We start from the raw sequence: 24,083 nt of genomic DNA on the forward strand, positions 1-24,083 counted from the left end.
AACAAACAAAGCAAGCCACTGAGTCATTGGCAGTCACTGGTGGGGACAAGGAAACGTTTGATGCCAGCAAATAACACATTGAGTTATGCTGGTATTATGGTTGCAAGGTAGAGCTAAATCACAGGGGGTGCCAATTTCCATGAAAAGTGTAATATGTGAACAAGGCCACTGTCGAGGAGTTTATTTCTTTTATATCTAATATATAAACAAGTAGTGAATGCAGTCCATGCCTTTCCCCGGTTCTGATCAGTTCTGCAGTCTCCTGCAATCTCAATCACTGCAACTCTCTCCTGTGTAGCTAGGATGCTGTTTTCGTCATTAGTGTTGAATTATTTGGTGTCTGTAGCCGTGCATTACACATTCTGCAGTGATCTGTGTAGCCTTTGATCATCTGAATCTGACACAAGCGCCAATAAAAAGGAGGAGAGGCCTTTTACTTTTCTTAATGATCAGGCTGCCCAAATTTCTCGAAGCCCTGGGTTGCTGACATTTACACCATAAATTTATCAACAGTTGCAGCTTACCGCAAGTCAAATGTCTATCGCACTGATCCTCATAGCTTGAACTAGCATTTGTCTGTTCTGCAAGTTGCTGTTTATAAGCTGGATAGCCTGCTTATGCAGTTATGAGCTTGCCATGCCTCAAAGACTGTCTTCAACCTTTGTCAGAATTGATTTTACCCACCACATTACTGTCTTGTTTGCCACCTTTGTTCACGTTTGTGATGAGCTTTAATCTTACAATACAATTGTGCAGAACATAGATGTGGAACCTCCAGGCATTCCTGCCGTCCCCCATTTCCCCTGCCTCCCAGCTGTTTCCCATGGATCAGATGAGGCTTCAACCTCCCACCTCTACTATCTTTCCCACATGATCTACATGAAGCACCTACATGAAGAAACCTCACTGAGTTACAGTGCCAAGCTGGCAAGGGAGCAAGATTTGTCTCTTCCTGCATCAACAGCTTGCTGTGTTTGCTCAATGTTCAGACACCATCTTAAGATGGAAAATAGACTAGCCTGCTAGCAACTGAACTAGCGAATATTTACAGAGGTTTTACTGATGTTTCTACAGGTGTTTTTACTCATAATGTTGCATGTTGTATACTGCCTTAATATACTTTTATTGAAAGTGCGGGTTAAACGTATTTCAATAAATAAAACAAAATAGAATTTGCCCAACTCCCTTTTAAAAGCATCTGCGTTATTGGTCATCGCCATATCCCGTAGCAGCAAATTCCAGTTTAATTATGTGCTGAGTGAAGGAGGACTTCTGCCCTGCATTTCCCATCTTTCAGCTTCTGCTGAAAACTGGAAGGCTTGGGTTTCCCAGGACTTGACCCTGGAGAGAGAATTGTGAGATGTTTCATACATCATATGTCAGGAACAAACTGTGAGGAGCCGCAGACTGCATACAAGGAGAGAGGTGAATCTACATGTTGAGGCTCCTCACTGCTCATTCACCAGACCATGGTGTTTGCTGTCTTGTCTGAACTGGCAAACAATGCTCTGTGCTTGCTATGCAACCCAGGACAGGAGACTACCCAGTTGGGCTTCCGTCTGCCTCTAATATCAGAAAGAAGCACAGTGATATTTTCCTAAGCTTTAGAGAAGTACAGGACTTCATCCCTTACATGCTAGGCTTTGGACCTAGAGCCTGGACTCAGGGCATAGAGCCTGAGAGAAGGGCAAGGAGTTGTCCCTGATAAGGTGTGTGCTTCGGGGAGCCTCCTTGCTTCCACGTACCTCCAAAATGACTCAGGAAGCTCTGACTGACAGTAGGTGACCTACCAAGGCTGGTCTTAGCAGGTGCCCAATCACATAGACCACTAGTGCTGGACTTGGATGGGGAGTGAGACCCAGGAGTGGAGAATCTTTGTTCCTCCAGTTGTACACCATTTTCCATAGCCATTGGCTATGATGACTGGGGCTGATGGAAGCTGGAGTCCAGCCAGATCTTGAGGTTCCCTATCCTTATTTTAACCCTTTCCCCACAGGGAAAGAGGAAAAACATACATTTAGGGCAAAGCCGTTGGGGAAAATATGTGGGAACAGAAGCCAACTCCCACCCGCTTTTTGCTAAATGTATATTATCACTTCTCACATAACGTGTACTTTGTCCCTAAGAGGGGAAGGAAAACTGAGAGCGAAAATGGACACAGAGAGGTGCAGTTGGAACCGCAGATGTGAGAAAAGCTGAAGTTCGCATATAGTTTTCAAATAACCAGCCAAAATATTTGGCTGCAGGCTTCTTAACTCCATGCAGCAGGGATCCAAAGGGCGGGGAAATGTCGTGGCATGTGCTCACCCCAGAAATGCTTAAGCTTATTCCAGAAAACCACAAGAAATTGAGTTTTCTATCCTTCTTCATATCTACCTATCTATACATCAACTTGATAAAATTGTTTGATTTTCAATTTTTTTCTCACATTTAAGAGCAGGCAAAATGAGCTGCGGTGAAGTGTAACTGAGAGGTCCAAACAGTGTAGCCAGCTTGAAAACTGGCAAACACCCAGTTGAGCAACCAATAGCCATAGAAGGAAATTTTTGCTATGGGAAGAAGGTCAGATTGTAGCAAGCCTGAAGTGAATGCGCTTAGGTATACACACAGCTTTTGTGGCGGAACAATTGCTTGAGTAGGCGGAAGACGACAGGGAGTGGTGGAGATTTAACAGGACAAGCAAAGGTCCAAAACAGGTGAGCATATGATGCCAAACCAGGTTTGCCTTTTGCTGGACTCTGGACAGGAAGAAAGCTACAAATGAAGCTGTCTTGGAGAACATGCTACCTTATCTTGTAGAAATGTCTTAGCATAAGGCAAGCAGCTTGAACATTCATTATCTCTATTTGCATCAGGAACAAGTAATCTCTTATTTAATTTTTTTTTGGGGGGGCACAGGTTTTGGTGGGTGGTTGGGTGTATAATACCACTTTGAATCTTCATGTGTTAGTGCCAAAGCTACCACACACACGAGAGACAGAGAGAGGGGGAGAGACAGAGATAGAGGCAGACAGAGAGAGAGAGATCTGCAAAGTACACCACAAGTGCAAAAAAAACCTGCAATAAATAATGCAATGGACAATAGCCCCCAAAAACATCTTGATAAGAACTCAAAGCACAGAATACTGAAAAACTTGCAGAGAGGAATGATAACTGGGTGGGATTAGGCTGGAGTGGCTGGAAGAGGAAGGCGCAGAAACAGTCATAAAGCCATAACTTTGTTTGCATGCATGTTAGAAAGAACCATGGTCTGGCTAGGTCGCTTCCTGGTTCACTATTTCTAAATGTCTCCAGGGATGGAATTGAGAATGTCCATATAAATCCATGGAGAAATCTAAGAAGTCCATGTAGCTGGGACTGACACAAATGTGTCTTCATTTCATTTCACTTTTATTTTGTATACTGCCTTTATACAAGGTGGTTTGCAAGCTGAAAAAACAACAAAACAGACCACAAGGATCACACACCTAATAACAATCAGATCCAATACAAAAAAAAGTCATAAGAAAAACATATCTTTAAAATAAACAGCTTATTTCAAATAAAGAATATTCAATAACCCATTAGAATATATTAGTAAACAGTAAAATTAAATATAATCAAATAATAACTAAACAGCTTACACTTAACAATTACAATAAATAATTGCTAAACAATAATCAATAAAAATAACGGAAATTCACAGTGCATGAAATACCAAAAAAACCCATGTAAAAGGATCTAGTTGTGAAAACAAGGACACACAACTTATAAAATTATTTTTTAAAATATTTAAATAATGTCTTCCAACCCACCAGGGGCAAGAACAACCTCAAAGAGAACACAGGACTTGTCATATCCCTAGTGTGGAGAAACTGAAGAAAGAGAAATCCTTCTCATAGTATTAAGGTAAAAGGTAAGGTAAAGGACCCCTGGATGGTTAAGCCCAGTCAAAGACAACTATGGGGTGTGGCGCTCATCTCACTTTCAGGCCGAGGGAGCCGGTGTTTGTCCACAGACAGTTTTCCGGGTCATGTGGCCAGTATGACTAAACCACTTCTAGTGCAACGGGACACCGTGACGGAAACCAGAGTGCACAGAAACACTGTTTACCTTCCTGCCACAGCAGTACCTATTTACACCTATTTATACCACACTGCCATGCTTTCGAACTGATAGGCTGGCAAAAGCTGGTACAGAGCAACAGGAGCTCACCCCATCACACTGATTCAAACCACCAACCTTCCGATTGGCAAGCCCAAGAGGCTCAGTGGTTTAGACCACAGCGCCACCTGGGTCTCTCATAATACTAGAACTCAAGAGCAACCAATGAACCTGAACGATGGACTATCCAGAACGGACAAAAGGAAGTACTTACTCATACATCACACAGTTAAACTATGGAATCTGCTACCACCATGGGTTCTCTGTGCCTGGTTTACCTTTGAACTCTGATGGGGCAAGGGGAGTTTACGTGCAATCCTATCCCTGTTCAACAAGAATAAATCAAGATTAGGATGGCACTGTTCCTGGAGTGCAGAAATATAAGCAACAAGTCAAAACCCACACCCCACAATTTCCAAACCATTAACTATAATCAATTTGATATGAATCAGATCACATACCCATAAGAACCAAGAGCTCAGGGACCAATAGGTTGTGGACTTGCCTGGAAAGGGGAAAAAATGAAGCTCCTCAGGAGTCATTAGCCCCTGTTTCTTGCTTCCCTGTCGCCAGACTAATGCAATTATCATACTCAAAATGCCAAAGTTTGCATAAGTAGGAACAAAAATGAACTTTATTGGTTTAAGTAATACTGTTCTAATGTGCACACTGCATTACAAGGCATGACTTATTTTCGAAATGACCGAAGCAGTGTTTTCTGCAGGGACAGTGGAAACTGATTTTACGAGCAATTAAAACAAATAAATAAAAACCCTTTCAGTTCATTGTGACGGCAGGACTACAGTGTAAAATGTGGTTTCTAAAGTTTTATGTGGACCTTTCTGATACAAAAGCAGTGGAAGAACACTTGCAGTTTATGCCAGACCTGTTCTGTTCTAAAAGCATTGGGAGATCTAAGTAGCAAGAAACGATCCTATGATGTGGCTACCACGTCCATATTTCCAACTTTAACCTTGATATAGCTGTCTATGGCATGTTGGTGGCAAGGAAAAAAATAGATATATAAAAGATGAATTCCTGGATGCCAGAATTCAAGTTTAGGGCAAGTACTCTTTGGTGAGAGTCACAAAATCACAAGCATGCAGCAAAGTAAAGCATGGAAATATAGGCTGTTAGACCTTTAAAATATTATCTTCTAAGTTCCTTCCAAGGTTCCCCACTTCCCTTAGCATAGAAAAAGACACATATTTGGTAAGTTAAAAATAGCTTTACTTACAAACTCTTCAAGGGTCCAGTTCATGTGCATTTCCTGGGGGGGGAGTCACTGTTTTGTTTTTCTTCTTGTTTATATTATGTATTTTTTGTTTTTTTGTTTTGCTTTTTTATCTTGTGAAATCTATGGATGAAGGGCACCATACAAATTTAACAAATAATAAATAAATAACTTTCCATATAGCCATCAGAACACACAGGCAGTGAAACCTGGCTTAGTTACAGTGATGAAAGTTCCTAAATTATTGGTATAGGAACAGAAGAAAGGCTTGCTAGAGCCATGTGGCTAAATTGCAGCAACCAGCTTAGCTTCTTCACACGCTGAACTTCTCTGGTAGACTGAGGTGAACAAAGGCCTTGATTGCCTTCCTCCCAAGGTGAGGGAGAGTAGCCTAGCTAAGCCTAGCAGGACAGCTTACTCTATGACATTAACCTCTTCATGCACTAATTAGACTTAAGCATGTTGGTTACATGAAGCTGGACATCCCACAGCTTGGTGGTGTTGTGGTGAGATTACTAGAATGTACTTTATGTGGGGATAGTTGCGAAGATTCTTTCAAGGCTGCAGTAAGTTCCAAACACAAGTGCTTGGCTGTTAATCGCTACTCACCCTGTTAAGTCATATTTCCAATCCCCAGTGTTAAAAGATCATCACTAGATTAGGTATCATCACAACCGAAAGCACTGGTTTTAACCTGTAAAGCCCCAAACAAAGGAACATCTTCTCCTTTATGAACCTGCTCTTTGTAAATTTATCCTTTGGCAGTGAGACAGGTTTCTTTCAAGGAAGGAAAGGCTGTGTGCATTGTTTTCCATTCAGGCACTTCAGAGTCTCGAGTCTGCTTTGCTTCAGAAAGGCTGCCAAATCCTAGACTTTCAATGATTAAGTGTACGGGATTCGTATCCAGCACTGAATATTGCAAGAAGGGTATATGGATCACTGCTCATAATATTTTCTTGTAACAGGGTGTTTTTTTTCTAAAATCCATGTTTTCCTTCTTCACAACTGAAACTGTCCATTTTAACAATGCCACAAACAGTTTTCTGATGAGGTCTCTAAAGACTTCTTCCACAGACTGGAATGTTTCTGGAAATGCTTTTACCCTGTGAACACATTTTCCTCCAAACTAGTTTTAGAATGCTGTTTGAAAGAGATGAAAGAACAATTAGGAGTAGGGGGGGTGGGGAAAGCAACGTTATTGAAACTAGTTCATTCAAGAAATGCATATACTGTACTGGGGAAAGAACAGAATGCCTCAGTCAAAAATCTAGAATAATGCCGGGGAAAGTGCTCTCCGTCACTGCTTCCACTAGTGATGGAACAAGCGATCAGTGCTGTGGCATTAATAGCAAGCAGATGCTCAGCGGCAGGAGCCTCACTGTGAAAACAGCATGCAAGCATTTGCAGATCGGAGGAAGCTAACTGCAAGGCTTGGCAGCTTATAAAGTGCATCCACAAGAGCAGAGAGGGAGGAAAAGGTACTGAAATGTAAAGGGCAGGAGCTCAGAGCCAATCACAATGGGAGTGTGCCTTTAACAGCAGTGCAGGATTTTAGCAAATGTTGGTATTTAATATTTTTTTATATCTCACTTTTCCTCCAAGGAGCTCAAAGTAGTGTACACAGTTCTTCACAGCTACCATTTCATCTTGACAACCCTGTGAGGGGTTAGAGAAAGTGGCAAGCCAGTCTAAGGTCACCCAGTAAGCGTCATGCATAGAATGGTAGAACTGTCAAGTTGGAAGAAACCCTGAGGATCATCTAGTTCAACCATCTGCAATGCAGGAATATGCAGCTGCCCCATACGGGGATCGTACCTGTGACCTTGATTTTATCAGTACCATGCTCTAACCCTCCTGTGTCTCCCAGATCCTAGGGTGGATCTACACACGGGTTGTGCGTGTGCTATAAATAAGTCATAAATTCAATCGTTATAGCAAAAGGGGAGGAAACTGTATGTAAAATCGAATAGAAAAGTTTTGTGCTTTACAGTGCCATCTGGTGTTGCAAGTGTATAATGCATTTAAAACACTGTTGTTGTTTTTTACTAATGTAGCTGAGACCCTAGTCCAAAACCCTCACAACACTGCACTGGTTCTCACCTGTATTCAGCTGCCAAAATCCTCTTGTCTGCAGAAGAGTTTGAAAAGTAAGCATAACTCTGCACAATAGGCACTGAAGGCAACCAACAGCCTCTGCCTGGCACTACTGGAAAGCAGCAGTATTACTCTTATATTCCTCCTTTGCACCCAATTCGCCTTAGCCAGACATGAAATACAGTAATGAGAACTATGGATATGCATTACAACAAGCAAGGTTTATTGTAACGTGTCATTTCATCGTTCATTACAATTACTGTGTAAAACTATTAAAAACTCCTCTAACAGGCTTGCTAAATTTGCCATAATGGCCTTGCCAGATTTATTAAATTCTATTAGAGTGGGTGGTCACCCAAACAACTTGTGACACCGAAAGCCAGCATCAGCACCCAGCTCCCTGAAGAATTATTATCTCGGGCATGCTCTTTCAATAAGGTCTCCTGCACCAAACCCTTTCGAAATGAATGGGGTCTGTGCAAGATTCAAGTATTGCAGGCTTGAGTGAAAATGTCAAGCAAAATATACAGAGACAGAGGCCACTGTGTGATAACTGAAAAGGAACACTGTCCATATTTTCTGAACAAGCTAATTACATTTTCTGCTCAAAGTTGATTCATTATTTTAGCATTTATGAGGAAATGAAAGTCAGCCATGCAGAAATATGACTACAAATTACTGTTGCTCCAGACAAGTTTTTCAAGTTGTGCTATAAACCATTTGTGCATTAATGTTCCACAGAGTTTAACAGGGCACTATTCGGAGAATGGAACTGCAATTAGCGCCACGCTTTCAAAATATTTGAGATTCAAAGTATTGCAGCATTGTTTTTGATGAACTATCGATCTCCTCCTTATATTGTATTGTACAATTGAGGGCTTGTTTTATAGGTAAAGAAGCCAAACAGTTAGAAACAGCTGTCCCATATAGCTAAATACTCCAATCTTGATCGTTTTCTCACTCTCTTAGGTATTCACAAGCAGGTTTCAGGTAGTTTCCATGTTAAGACTAACATGAACCTGTAAGGTGGTCCTTAGCAGAGTTTCGGATTAATAGCTGGATCCATTCCTGACACTTACATACACAGCTGAGGATCTCCAGGGAGCACTAAGCCTTCTGCCCCTTTCTTGACAGCACTTGGATAGGCATACTACTAGCACAGGTAATGAAGGTGCAGCTCTAAGGAGGGATGGGATGTCTGGAGTTGTCGACGAACCTAAAAAGATGCCTTTTATGAGGACCATTAGCCACATAGCCCTGTATTGTTGATGCTGATAGGTACCAGCTTAGTTCTCACAGCAACCTTTGTGTGAGTTATGTCAGGTGGAGAAAGAGCTAGATGCCCAAGGCCACTCAGTTTGTTGAGAGGTCCTCCTGACAAATTTTGCTGTGCCCTCCAGATATTGTTGGGACTACAACTCCCATGAACCTCATCTTACATGGACAACGGATGATGGGAGTCATAGTCTAACAACATCTGCAGGACACCATTTTGGCTATTTCTGCTCTAGGCAGACCAATGGCTATTGAGGGGTGAAACCTGCAATGTGGGAGGTTGGACTGCTGAGATCTGGGTTCAAAGCCTCACCAGAAAGGCTTTCTGGACAAACGACTTCCAGCACATGGTAAAACAGTTCTCAAACTATACCATAAACTAGAACAGGATGGCGGAATATACTCCTAAGAGCATATAGTGCTTAGTGCTGCAAAAATCTGCAATCAGCCAGTGGCAGAAGGTGTGGCATTATTGTGGAGTTTTTGAGCATCTGTTTCATGGCAAAGTCCTACCCATTAGTTTGGGATTATATGCACACATATCCATTATATATGTTAGCAATCATTAGCCTATGGAATTGCCCCATTACGTACAGAGATAGAGAGAGAGATTTATTTCATTCCCAACTGAGGCTATAGTGTAATTTCAGTACTGGAAGATAATATAATACAGCTGTTGGCCAGTAAGTCACTTATAGGTTTTTCTAGTCCTTGGGAATTTATGCAATTTAGTGAAATGATGAACTGAGAGAGGATACTGGGATTATATGACAAGCAGTTTTCATCATCAAAATAAGTACTGGATTGTTTACATCTTTCTGTTTACATTTTTCTGCTACATTTTTGTATCACCTTGGCTCTAAGCATTCATTTGAAACCCCAGCTGTACTATTGTAGAAGCCAAAGTGTTTAATAAAAAATGTTAAACCAACCTCAGCTGGGACCTTTACTTATTTTCCTCTATGAATTGAAGCTTCTGTTTGTCAAGAAAATGAAAAAGAAATGGAGTAAGAAAATAAAGACAATTTATGGAATTATTTAAAGAAAGGCAGCGGTGTCACTTCTCTCTCCTGATTTGTTAATTGCAATTAATAGAGGGCTGATGCTGACATGTCACAATCCAGCCAAAGTTAAACATTGGGACTGATGGACATTGAATGAATGAATGAATGAATGAATGAATGAATGAATGAATGATTATAGGATTGCAGCGTAAAGATGGTTCCTGTTTAAAGGCCTGTACTCTGATTGTTTTGTATTGCAAACTAGGCTAATTCTTTAAATCGTTATAGCAGGCAACAGTGAATGATGGGAATTGTTGTGGCTGGCATCCATCTGTCTTGAGAGACAATGGAGTAAGCTTCCAAGGGTGAAGTCAAACCGCTGCATTAGCAGCACCAAAGTGACACACACACACATCCGGGCGTGAGCCTGGGCAGGGTGTTTGGAGGTCCTGAACTGCCCAGACAACAAGACCTCCCTCTCGCCTCACTAATGTGGTCCAAAGGAAAGCAGATCAACATGTTTGGCACCATCTTGGCTGCAGGAGTTGCCAGAAGGAGGCATGCAGGCATCTAACCATCTTAGGGATTCCACCCCAGATTTGTCTAGGGTTTACTGCTGAGCTTTTTTTCTCCCTAAGATATCTCACAAAGCAGCGGAGGTTTTGCTTCTCCTAGATGGGCTACCTTCCCAGGCTGACAGGCCCCATCTGCCCTTCACTTCCCTCTGTTAGATTTCTGTTATGCCACTGTGCAGTTTTTGGAGTCACAAGACTCTGTTTACATTCCAGACTGTTGAAGTCTCACGGGAGACAGATGTTGATGTTACTGGTTTCCTGTTTCTTTCTCCCAGTTGTTCACTGACTCTCACAGAGAGCAGATGTCTATTCTTTTCTGTCTTGTGTAGATAGAAATAAACCTAGCGATGTAGCATATATTTCTCGCTCTTCTGCTGCTGTTTGGATACTCTGCGTAATGAGGGAATGTGCCTGAAGCCTCATTAAAGGCTTAGGTCATTAATCACCGTTGGAAGAGAGCCTCGATGGATTCTGACGTACGGCGTGGGGGAGAGCCGTTTCAGCTCGGTCGTACGGAATCTCCGACACCCTCTACACAGCATGTGCAGAAACCGCCTTCTTGACTGCTGGATCCACCATTGGTCCCATCCGCTCAGTCCAAAACTGACTGGTTGAGCAAAGCTATGCTAAAGTATGGTTTACTGACATGAGAATTTAGCCTCTGTATTCTGAAAACAAATCCCAACAGCAAATGAAAATTTATTTCTCGGAATGAAAGATTTCAGTATCTTTGAATGCAGCGACTATAGCATTCATGGATCCCACCTTTTAGCATGGCTTATTTTGAATTAGCTGTAAGAATGGCAGAGTTAATGGGAAGCTCCCCCCCCCAACAAATTTTATGTTGTGGCTGAATGTGATTGCAGAATGCACTCATCTGTGCTGTTACCATAAATTACAGCATCCATTCTATTTTTTTCTTTTCTTTTTGAAAAAAAAACCAAAACACCAAGATTAAAGCTGAGTCTCAGCATTAAACAGATGGCGAAGCTGCAAACGCTAGCAGCTCTAATCACCTGCTGGAATGTGGGTGTGGCTGCAAACAACCTCCCTGACTCCAAACAGCTGATTAGGGTACAATCACTATTTTTCTCTCTCATTATGGATGTGCAGATGTCTCTGGCAGCACCTGAATAGCTCTATACAGCATCACAAATGGAACCAATCTGCTCCATTTGCACCCCTGTCACTTGGGTAGCTTCATTTTCTTTCATAATGTTTTTGGGGAGGGTGTGTTTTCTGCGTGGGTTTGTTTGCTAAATCAGGCACAACGCCTTTGCTGTATTTCCTAGCTTCACTGGATGTGAATTGCTGCAACGTGCAGCTCATTCAGCAATACGATCTTCTAAAAAGCAGCCGGAGAAGGACTCACGGGAACCATTGGCTCATCTAGCTCAGCAATGTCTAATTCTGTACACAACACAGAATTACAGAACTGTAGATCTGGAAGAGACCACAATGGTCATCTAATGCAACCCCCTGCAATGCAGGAATCTTTTGCCCAAGGTGGGGCTCAAACCACCATCACCCTGAGATTAAGAGTCTTATGCAGTGGCTCTCCGGGGTTCCAGACAGAAGGTCTTTCCTACTATCTGGTGATCTTGGGACGTGAACCTGGGAACTTATGTGTTCGAGGTCTTCCCCAACATTTAAGATTGGCACTTAAAATTTAAGAAAGGAAGATGCTTCTGTAAAGGTTGGTGACCACTGGAATATGCACCTTCCTGTCCAGTTGTTTTTGGGGGTGAGGGTGCATAGCATATGCTCTCCCAACGGGCTATGGCCCTTCCCTTCCCTGGAAATGACTCTGTCCAGTTCCACACAACCAATTTTTTTCAAGTACCAAAGCAACATCTCATCCCTCCCGAAAAGGTAAGCACATAACCTCTTGCCATGCAGCAATCTCTACAGAGCTCCTTTCCACACATGATGCTCTCCATAATCGTAAGCAGCTCTCTGTAATGTGGAGGCTGGCTATAACACCGTCCTGTATTTAAAGAACCGGTGGCACAGTGGTCTAAACCACTCAGCCTCTTGGGCTTGCCAATCAGAAGGTCGGCGGTTCGAATCCCCGCAACGGGGTGAGCTCCTGTTGCTCAGTCCCAGCTCCTGCCAACCTAGCAGTTCGAAAGCACGCCAAAAAGTGCAAGTAGATAAACAGGTACCGCTCTGGTGGGAAGGTAAACGGCATTTTCATGTGCTGATCTGGTTCGACAGAAGCGGCTTAGTCATGCTGGCCACATGACCCGGAAGCTGTACGCCGGCTCCCTCGGCCAATAAAGTGAGATGAGCGCCGCAACCCCAGAGTCGGCCACAACTGGACCTAATGGTCAGGGGTCCCTTTACCTTTACCTATGTTTGGCATTGCAAGCGTAATCTAGGTTTCATGGTATCGTGCCGGAGAAGTTAGAAAAAATGGCACATTTAGTACAACTGGGACATTTGGCCCAACTCATTTGCTACCTATGCCTCCTAGCTGTTATTCCTCTTCAGGAACTGTTCCATTTGTATGAATTTGAATTTCTCCACTTTCTTGCTTCATGCAGTATTAAAAAGTACTACCATTCACCAGGTTGCCATCAAGGGATTATATATGTTTGGCCTTAATAAAGCATAGAATTGCAGTCTGCAAACACAGGTAAAATTGTATGCTTGGTGGGCGTAATTAAATACAAAGGCCAGCTGGCTCTCTGGGCTCTTAAATAAAAAGGAATTTAATCTTAGTTTAACAAGATATAAAGGAAACACATTTGTATAAGAAAGCCTCGGGATTTGCCCTCTAATTACTACTTCACCCTCAAATCCTTTCATTCTCCCTCCCCAGTGCCTGGGGCACTGGAAGTATGTTTTGCAGGCAAACAGCACCCTGTTTATCATTCGTTGCAGAATGAAGCTGCAGTGTAGAAGTGTCTGTAAAGGTGAATGTAGCCAGGAACTTAAGTCTGAAAATGGGAAAAGCTGCACTTGCATGGGGATTCCATCTTTGCGCACTTTGACAATCCTTGGATTGTGCAAACAAGCGTTTGTGTGTTGTGTGTGGCAGCCAGAAACATTTTTGTCTTGCAGAACTGCAGGCTACTGTATATTTACTGGGACACATGTCTGTACCTATAGAAATAAACATACCTTCCACATTCACGCAGATTGCTTACTGGTGCACAGCATAATAAAATGTGACTTTCTGGTGTTAACTAGGGAAGTCTTAAGACAGCTTAATAGAAGCGCTAATGGTAAATGAATGTACAGGTGATAAAGTTTTTCCCTTGAGAACTTCCGGTTTGGATCGCCTGCAGTATGGGTGCGCGGAGAAGTTGCTGAACAGCTTTTTCCGAACTGCACAGGGTTCTGAGGGGGCAACGCAAAGGCACTGCGACCCCCCGAAACCTCAAGGGGGGCCCCCTTGAGGGAAACGCAACCGACGGCGTCGGAGGGACCCGAAACCCCTTTGAGTCCTCTCTTTTTTGGGTCGACTTGGGAATGACGGACTGAGAGACGCACTATGGTAAGCCCTGCGAACCCTGTGCAGTAATGCCTCGAGCCCCAACTGAAAGTGGCGACAAATCTCCGTAACTTTAAGAACAACCGCCTTTGGGGCTGTTTAACAAATGTCAGAGTTGAAAATTTGAAGAGCAGAGCCCAAGACGTGTTGAATTTAATCAGATTAAAACTAAGGAGCCCGATCTGCATTTCGGAACTAAGATGGCGCTGGGACGTTAATCGGGAGAGTGAAGCAAGGAAACTCTTACCTACCTGCTGTAGAAGCGAAGAAGGGAAAGTCCCCGTTGGGAGTTTCACGGGGCAAAAGTATCCAAAATAGATAGTGTTCATTTAGAAAAGAGACTCGGAGACTTTGTATTAATTGATCGCTACAGGCAAGCTCGGAGAGAGAGTAAAGGGAACGTCAAAAAGATCTGAAAGGAGGTGATAACCAGAGGCGGAGACGGAGGGGGTAGGAGGGGGAGAATAAGCTTGGGACACAGAGGAGACGAATTTTGCCCCCCTCCTCCTCAATATTCTTAACATCCCCGCGGATTTACAACAGCGGTGTGTAAACGGAACGCCTTTTGCCGATTTTGAGCCTCCGCCTCCCCCCCCTTTTTTTTTTGTTCTTTTTTTGTTTTTTTGTATTTTAGGGTCATTTGGTAGTCAATATCCATCTAAGCGAGGATTTGGGCTTTGGGAAGGAGATGCAAGACTCTGGCAGGGTCCTCAAACCCTCCAGCCTTTTCCCCAAAGCTGGGAATGTGCTAACTAGGCTTTGGGAAGAAGGAAAGGGAACTCTAGGACCTCACGCATTCCTTTCCAAAGTCCAGTGCCTTGCTTCCCCAGCAGAATGAGAGCTGGGGGCAGGGCCTCAGATGTTGCAGAGGGCCGCTAAAAAAGACCTTGAGGGCCACATGTGGTCTGTAAGGAATGAGGCAACTTTTCAGTATGGCCAGTGAGTCTGGGGTGATTGGAGTTGGAACCCAACCACATCTCTGCCTGAGACGTGTGCACAAACTTATAAGCAGTTATTTTAGACCTAATAAGAAAACTATAATGGATTTATGTGGAAACATATGGTTATGTAGGAAGTCTGCAAAAGAGAGAAAATGTACATTTGTATGCCATGTGATAAATTGGGGTGGAGGAATGACCCAGTAATCTTTTACTTCTGATTAACTTGGTTGCTTTACACATTTAAAGTGCTAATCATTCGACACCCACAAACTTTTATTATTCCTACAACTTTGGTGAGAAGTTGTTAAGATTCTGCATCTGAGAAATGATGAGCATTTGGGTCAAACCTAAATTTATTTTCATCTCACTCTGAAAATAACATATTATTATTATTACTATTATTATTTCAAAACAGGCATAATAATTTCCCTACACGTTAAAGGTATATTGCCTCTGAGAACCAGGCCCTAGGATGGATGGATCTTTTCCCTCTTGAAGGCTGTTCTCCCAGATTAGGAAAAGAGAAATGATATGAAGTGAGGCAGGTCATTTTGACTCAGGTTTTCTCTAGGCAAGCACACACAGCAACCTCCTGTTAGCAATAGACAATGATCAATGGCGCTCACCTAGAGACTCTGATAAAAAATGTGTTCTGTCAACTTTTGCTCAGTTTTACAATCTAAGAAGGTGTGTTGCAAATCACAGTGATCTTGTGGCCCGAGAGTTGATTTTGTTGAGTTCAAGTCACATCCTTGAGGTGAATTAATTTATTGGCTACTGAAGGCCATTTATTTCACAGCGGTTGCCTACAATTCCCAAACTGTGGGACATGTGTCTGATAGACAAGTGCCTACACCTTATTGTTTCCAGTAAGTGCAAAAAAAACCCCAACCCTTTTTTATTCCTGCAAAATCATCTACCTGTGCCTATTTTATTTTATTTATTAGATTTATATACCACCCTCCGCAATAATCTCAAGGTTTGTGGGTTCAAGCCCCACATTGGGCAAAAAAATTCCTGCATTGCAGGGGGTTAGTCTAGAAGACTCTTGTGGTCCCTTCCAACAATAAAGCTCACCAAAAACCAACAGGCTACTATTATAAGCGCTTATGCACCAACACTGGATGCCGATGAAGACATTAAAGAAAAAATTTACTCTCAGCTGGATACTGTCCTATCTGAGACGCCTAAGGAAGATAAAATTATCCTCCAGGGTGATTTTAATGCAAGAGTTGGGCGAGATTTCGATCTGTGGCCTGGGACTATTCGGAAAGAAGGAGTTGGCAACAGCAACCAGAACGGAATCTTACTTTTGATGATATGTGCAGCTTTATTACCAACACACTCTTTTGACAGAAAAATAAATTTAAAACTTCATGAAGGCATCCTTGGTCAAACCACTGTCACCTCTTGTTGTTTAGTCGTTTAGTCATGTCCAACTCTTCGTGACCCCATGGACCAGAGTACGCCAGGCACTCCTGTCTTCCACTGCCTCCCGCAGATTGGTCAAACTCATATCACCTCTTAGACTATGTTATTGCCCATGCTAAAGATCGCCATGATCTTAGCAAATTGTCTCTTAACAATATCCGAGGTGACCCTTCCTGAATCCCAAAATGCTTTTCTGCCTTCTAGGGGGACAGTGGACATGATTTTCACAACTCAGCAGCTTCAAGAAAAATGCAGAGAGCAAAACCAATCCCTGTATATGGCGCTTATTGACCTGACTAAGGCTTTCGACACTGTAAATCGTAATGCCCTGCCCAGATAAATTTGTAGACATCATTCGGCTCCTCCATGATATGATGCAACAATCGCAGATAACAATGTCTCTGAAAGTGAACCATTCACAGTGGGATTAGGTGTTAAACAGGGTTGTGTTATTGTCCCAACTCTATTCATTATTTTCATTTTCATGATCCTACACTTTGTCGAAGGGAAACTCTTCACCGGAGTAGAAATCATATATCGAACAGATGGAAAGCTCTTCAGTCTGAGCAGGCTGAAAGCAAAGAGTAGGGTTACCGTAACTTCCGTCATAGAGCTTCAGTATGCTGATGACAACGTAGTGTGTGTACACTCAGAGGATGACCTCCAAACCATCCTAAATATCTTTGCAGGAGCTTACGAATAGCTTGGCCTATCACTTAATATCCAAAAAACCAAAGTGCTGCACCAACAAGTACAAAATAACCCCTCTGCAGCGCCACAAATCCAACTCAATGGTGTAACATTGGAAAATGCCGATCACTTCTCCTACCTAGGCAGTTATCTTTCCACAAGGGCCAACACTGATGCCAAAATCGAACATCGCCTGAGCTCTGTGAGTGCGGCTTTCTCCCAACTGAAGTGCAGAGTGTTTGAGGACCGGGACATTTGCAGAGAAACCAAAATGCTTGTTTACAAAGCTATTGTACTACCAACCTTACTATATGCTTGTGAAACATGGACCACTTATAAACGCCATCTCCAACTCCTCGAAAGATTCCATCAACGGTGTCTCTGAAAATTTTTACACATCACTTGGGAAGACAGGTGAACTAATATCAGTGTACTGGAAGAACAAAAGATCACCAGTGTTGAAGCAATGATTCTTCAACATCAACTTCGTTGGACTGGTCATGTTGTGCGGATGCCTGATGGTCGTCTTCCAAAGCAACAACTCTATTCCAAACTTAAAAATGGAAAGCGTAATGCTGGTGGTCAACAAAAGAGGCTTAAAGACTGTCTCAAGGCAAATCTTTAAAAATGTAGTATAAACACTGACAACTGGGAAACACTGGCCTGCGAGCGCTCCAGTTGGAGTACAGCCTTTACCAAGGGTGTCATGGGCTTTGAGGACACTCGAACTCTGGAAGCAAGGGAGAAACGTGCTAGGAGGAAGGCATGCTTGGCAAATCCACACCGTGATCAACTCCCACCCGGAAACTTATGTCCCCACTGTGGAAGGATGTGTGTATCCAGAATTAGCCTCCACAGTCACTTACAGACTCATTGTTAAAACCGTGTTTGTGGAAGACAATCTTACTCGGCTACGAGTGATTGCCACAGAAGAAGAAAATCTATGATTCTGTTTTTATTGTTGGTGTCTTTATTGTTAGTCGCACCAATTTTTTTGTTAAGAGTTTGTTTTCATATTCGTCAAGTTTCTTTTATGCTAAGTACTGTATGTATGTATGTATGACCATCTTGGCTGTCTCTTAGTGAAGACCCAGGTCATTGAGCCTGAGCTTCCACAGCCGCCACGAACCACCATTGGTAGGACTGGCAGCGGCAACAGCAGATACGTTCAGTGTTTATAATATTTCATCCTCTTGCTAATTATGCTGTTTTAAATGTGCACTATGTATTTGACTTCCTTTAGCCATGTTTTCTTTTGAAATGCTTAAGTTTTTTTAAAAAAAATGCTAGCCATGTTAAATGTGTATTCTGTACTTGACCTCCTTTGCAAAGTTTTATTTTGAAATCTTCAAGATAATATTTTAGTTCCCTGTTACCTATGCTGTTTTGAATGTATACTTCATATTTGACTTTATTCAGAAATGTTTTATTGATTTTTTTTATGTAGGCTGCAAACTTCCCCCCCTTAAAAATATAAAGTAGTATAGAAATGAAATGAATAATAGTGATAATAATATGTAGACTTATAGCCACTGAACTCCTTAATCTTAAGCCTTTCCTATTACTGCTGCCTCCTACCAACAGTCCTATTCTGTGCCAGGCTGTGTTAATAGGTTTTGGCAAGTTTAAGTGGTATAAATCAGAGGAGGTGGATAACAAAATGACTCATGTTAAGTAGTTAAGATACAAAGGGAAAGCTTTAGCGAGGAAGAAACTATGCCTCTTACAGCCATCACTGAATGTTTCAGATTCTTGTCATGTTACATAGTGTAATCAGTTCTTATTCTGCACGGAGGAATGACTGTACCTCTCAAACGCATTAACAAGTTAAAGTTGTCACCATCAAATCAAGAAACAGAAAAACAGGAAGCACAGCATGTAAAGTTCATGTAATTTCTCAGAAACTCTATTCCTTTAAACACCTGTATACATTTCTATGCATTATTTTGAATGTATATATTCTGGATTAAAAAAAAATAAAAATAGGTAACCAAACACAAATACACCATTCAAGATAGCTTCATTAATTTATTTCTAATTTGGCTACACTGAAAGGTGCTTTCAGATTTACTCATCCAGAGGCAAAATTGATGAAATCTGATTTTCCTGGCTAACCCAGAATGTACCAGGTTTGGCAGCTCAGGAGGCGTGGAAAAGTGAGATGCTGTGCTCGGTTTCTTTCACACAAAAATTTGTGAGAAGATGTGACCTAAATCCCAAACTAAGTGTCAACATTTCCAAGGAATTTTGCAAATTGAGCTGCAGTCTGCAACAGCTTGATGTCAGCAGTCTTTAACCTATGCGGAGATTATTCTGTTTGGAAATACCAGTGTGTATGTCTTGCTAACTAGAGTGTTGTTAGGATGGATAGCTAGCTAAAATCATCACACTAGGGTGAGGGAATATGCCATATAGATTAGCAAAATAAAATTACTGTTGCAGATGGCAGTGGTTCGTGGCCAACTTTCCCTTATATTCACAAGGCATGCACAACTGGTTGTGACCCATTCATGTATGGCATGGACTCCTGATGTTACCCCCTACTCCTACGGGGGAAAAGAGTTGACATGTTGGTTGGGAAGGGGAAGGGAGCAAAAACATCTGTCGCATAACTGGATTATGCTTCAGGGGATGTTAATAATGGTCTGCTGAAATGAGAACTCTCTGGCAAGGACCTACACAGATATTCCATGCCAGAGAGCGCTCATCTCTCCTTCTCAGCAGACCCTTATTAACATTCCCTGAAGGATAATTCACTTACCTGACAGATGCTTTTGGTTCCCTTCTCTTCCCCACCCCCATTCCCCCCAAAATACACATTTCTGCTCCATTTACACACACACACACAATGCCTTCCTACACGTATGTCGAGTCCAAGACGGACTAGCGTTACGCAGCAACTCTTAGTTCTGACACTTGAAAAGAGATGCCTCTTTTTTCCCTTTTGCATCTATCATTTCCTTTTTCCTCTCCACTTCCTGCACTGGGCTGTAGGCAGGAGATAGCATTACTCACTGCATCTGGAGAGAATTTGTCAGTTCTTCAAATCTTTTTCAAGTATGTGTACTGCAGTAGAGTGGGAGGCCAAAGACTCAGGTTGGCTGTGCCTGAAAGTGTCTCTCAAGAATACAGTGCAGTGGTACCTCGGGTTACATACGCTTCACGTTACAGACTCTGCTAACCCAGAAATAGTACCTCGGGTTAAGAACTTTGCTTCAGGATGAGAACAGAAATCAAGGCCCCATTAGCTAAAGTGGTGCTTCAGGTTAAGAACAGTTTCAGGTTAAGAACGGACCTCTGGAACGAATTAAGTACTTAACCCTAGGTACCACTGTAACTGAAAATACAGAGTTCTCAATAAAGGTACTTTTGGGCACCCTCCCTTTCTTTTTCACCTTCCTGGTGGTGCCCCCCCCCCTTTTTCCCTTTGGAAGAAACCACTGAGTGTCAACCTGGGGGGAAAGAGGTCTCTGCATCATTTCCAGCAGACATAATGAGGTGGGAGGAGGGGAAGCAGATAGTTTGAGGTTTCAGAGAGGCATCTGGGTGACCACAATACCAGCTGAGAGATCTCTCTTCCAGCTTCCCTTGGCCAGAGTACAGGCTTCCCCCAGGTCACCACGAAGCAGCGATGGTCTCTTTTCTCACCACCCCTCTGTGAGCCATTAATTCTTCATACTGCTGGCAAAAAAGCAACCCAATCACACACTCCTGGTGCCTTGCAGCCTTCCTCCAGCATGCAGCAAGTAGATCAGCTCACATCTTTGAATCCTGTTCCCTTAGTTTGTACTCGCAATCATTTGTGGACATTAGGAGTCTCGCTCCATGTGAAAATGAACTGGGAGAGAGAGAGAGAGAAATCTGTCCCACCCCCACACTCCCTCCCTTATTTGTAACTGCCCTAGTTAGAAGGAAACTGTTATTCATTTCATTCCACTGGAATCTTTTCTAGCCTACAAAGGACCTCAGGATGTTTAACGCTAGTACAGTAGTACCTCGGGTTAAGAACTTAATTCGTTCTGAAGGTCCGTTCTTAACCTGTAACTATTCTTAACCTAAGGTACCACTTTAGCTAATGGGGTCTCCTGCTACCGCCGCACAATTTCTGTTCTCATCCTGAAGCAAAGTTCTTAACCTGAGGTACTATTTCTGGGTTAGCGGAGTCTGTAACCTGAAGTGTCTGTAACCCGAAGTACCACTGTAATGGAACTGCACCGTAGGATCTCTAGAGTAGCTACACACTCCCTCTGACAGCAGCCCCTGACAAACATCCTGCCATAGGAGTTCCCCACATTCACCTTATTTCCCCTCTTCCGAACACACCTGTGACTGTAACAAAAAGCTCACGGCCAATCCTGTGTAAGAACTGTCTTCTTTATGCACCCTGCCTTCTTAAGAGCAGGGATGGGGGAACCCGCGGCTCTCCAGATGTTTCTGAACCAGAAACCTCACCCTCCCTGACCATTGCCCATGCTGGCAGAGCCTGGTGGGAGTTGGAGTCCACCAACACCTAGAGGGCCATAAAGACTTCCTCATCACAAGAGAGAAAGCACCTGCATCCCTGTGTGTCACCTCCCTCCTTCGACATACACTCTCTTCATCACATTCCACTTCCCACACAAATACGCTGCTCACTTACAGCCCTCACCAAAATACTCCCCGCAGACACACATCCCTAAACCTACAGTGGTACCTAACCCTAACCCTAAACAGGAAGGCGCATGCTCAAATGGTTGCCAACCTCGACGGAAGGAGCAGCAGCGCTCAGAACCTCAAATCTTAACATGTTAAAGAAGAGCTGTGGGAGTGCGCATGCTTTGCAGGGGAAAGCTCCCCGTCATCTCTGAGCAGGGCTGGGAAAGCCCCCGGCCTGAAATCCCAGACAACTGCTGCCAGCCAGTGTAGGCAATAGCGAGCCAGGTGGAACCCATGATCGGATGCAGGATAAGGAGCTTCCTAATCTTGTAAATAGGCACTACATAAGTGTGTTGGTGTGGGTTTTCCCTTTGCCTGTTCATTCAACCGGGCTGGGAAGCAGGCAGCAGCTAACAGTTCTGGGGTGCCAGGCAGGCAGGAGCCCGTCCCTTGCCACATCCAGCCCACAGGGGCCTCCATTCTTATGCGTGGGGTGCCCCAAATTCTCCGCTGCTAGTGGACAACAGGTTGGCTGCCTCTGCCCCTTGGGCATGGCATTGGCTACCTTCTACATCCCATCATTCCCTCAGTTCCCACACCTAGAGAGCTGGGCAGCGAGCAGCCCACATCTTTAATTCTTAGCTGTAGCTAACGCCACCCTCAATCTCCCACACCACCCTGTGATGGAAAGAGGGGCTGCCTGCCCCCCAAATCAATCAACATCAATACAAATCTGAGATTCTGCACCCACCCCCAGCAAAAATCCTGGCTGCACCCATGGGGATGCCTCTCTGAAAGAGAAAAACACACAGACTCCATTGCACTCTTATACGAGAGAAACCACCAGCGCCTGCCACCTATTCCCTATCTTCCCTCCACGGGTGCCGATTTGAATAAAATATTGAGGGCGGGGGCGCCCCAGGTAAGCCCCGCCCCGCATGATCACATGACATGGCACACCATTCGAATGGCAATGCTCATCAACTTTGGGGGGGGGCTCAGATATTTTATTGTGGGGGTCGAAGGGGGCCTCGCCCCCTAGAAGTTGGCTCCTAGGCTTCCTTCAAACCCCACGGCGGAAAGGCTCCCTAGATAAGGATCGCCCCCCCCCTCCAGCCCTCCCACATCTTCCCGCGCTTTCCCCCTTTCCCAACGGGGGAGGCTGGAAGCCACAGGTGCAGCTCCGTGAGGGGAAAAGCTCCGCGCGCCAAGAGGAGCTCCCTGAAGGAAGCTCTCTGGATCCGGGAAGCGAGTCAGCCCGGCCTCATAGCAACCCCGCTACTGTTTCACACGACCCCCTTTGAACTCTTGTGTTTCGAAAATGAGAGAGCGCGCAGCTGGCTTCTCTCTGCCCTATTCCCACACCGTCGTCGTCGTCGTGAGGGAAAGAGACGCGCCTGACTTTCCACCCCTCTCCAAAAAGCGGCGCCCACCCCCTCGCTTTGGCGGGAAAAAGCCACTCACGCGGGGTAGTAAGCGTAGGGCGCCGTGCAGTTCTCCTCACACGCCTCCGAGTCCATCAGCAGGTAGTCGCGGCTGTCGTTCCTCCGCGCCCCGCTCGTCGCCGGAGAGCAGCTCGGCCCGAAGGGCGGCTGGCCAATTTGGCTCATGGCGCTGCTGCTGCTGCTTCTTCACCCCGCTCTTGGTTGGGGTCGTCGTCCCTGAGAAAGCCCCTCGTTTCCTTCTCGAATTATTATTTAAAGGATGACCCCCCCAAAAAAAAAACACCTGGCACACACAAAGGGGGAGAGAGTGGGGCGCTCCTCGCACTCGGGGCTGCTGCCTTTCCTTCAGAAATAAGGAGAAAAAGTGGCCCCGGGGTTCCCGCCGCCGAGGAGGAGATTCGCCTGCTTGGCGCGCCCGCCGCTCGCAGCTACGGGCAGCGCGGTGTCCCCATGGCGAAGGAGGAGCCGGGGTCGCCGGAGCTCCAGCGGAGGCAGCGAAGCCCCGAGCAGCCCTTCGCCTTCGCTTTGCTGCCGGGGTCGCTCGCTGCAGTCCATGAAGGTAGCGGTGGCGGCGGCGGCGGCAGACACCGACTGAGGCGAGCGGAGAGAGGAGTTACTATGTCAACCAGCGAGATCCGCCGCCGCCGCCACCCCTCCGAAAGTCGTCACTGCCCGCAGCCTTTGCCAAAAAAAGGAGGGGGCTTTAAAAGTTTGCGCGGCTCCCGCTGTCGAGGAAGAAAGAAGGGGGAAAGGGGTGGAGAAGAGAGAGAGAGAGAGGAAATCACATGGCGCAGGAGGAAAAGTTCTGGCGCGCCCGGCCGAGATGCGAGGCGCACCATCCTCGGCAGCCACGCCCCTCGGTTCCTGCCCGCCCCCTCGACGTTCCCTTGCTTTCCCCCTTGTAGCAGCGCAGGCACGTCCAACAGGTAGATCGCGATCTACCGCTAGATCACTGGACGTCTGTGGTAGATCACCGGCTCCTCCCATAGAAGCTCAACAACTTTGGCTCGCCTAAAAAAAAGCTAATCATAGAGTTGGAAGAGACCACAAGGGCCATCGAGTCCAACCCCCTGCCAAGCAGGAAACACCATCAGAGCACTCCTGACATATGGTTGTC

At 44.5% G+C, this 24,083-nt stretch overlaps 1 protein-coding gene across 1 annotated transcript in view; it reads right to left on the bottom strand.

The window, feature by feature from the left end:
- Positions 1–23,775, bottom strand: part of TRPC6 (transient receptor potential cation channel subfamily C member 6) — a 69,820-nt gene extending 46,045 nt beyond the window's left edge. The window contains exon 1 of the mRNA XM_082219135.1: positions 22,986–23,775. Coding sequence (XP_082075261.1) covers positions 22,986–23,131 — 146 coding nt within the window. The 5' untranslated portion in view covers positions 23,132–23,775. The remainder of the gene's footprint in view (positions 1–22,985) is intronic.
- Between the last annotated feature and the right edge of the window lie 308 nt (positions 23,776–24,083).

The sequence above is a fragment of the Podarcis vaucheri genome (assembly GCF_965113315.1).
Source record: "Podarcis vaucheri genome assembly, chromosome: 4".
Lineage (NCBI taxonomy): Eukaryota > Metazoa > Chordata > Lepidosauria > Squamata > Lacertidae > Podarcis > Podarcis vaucheri.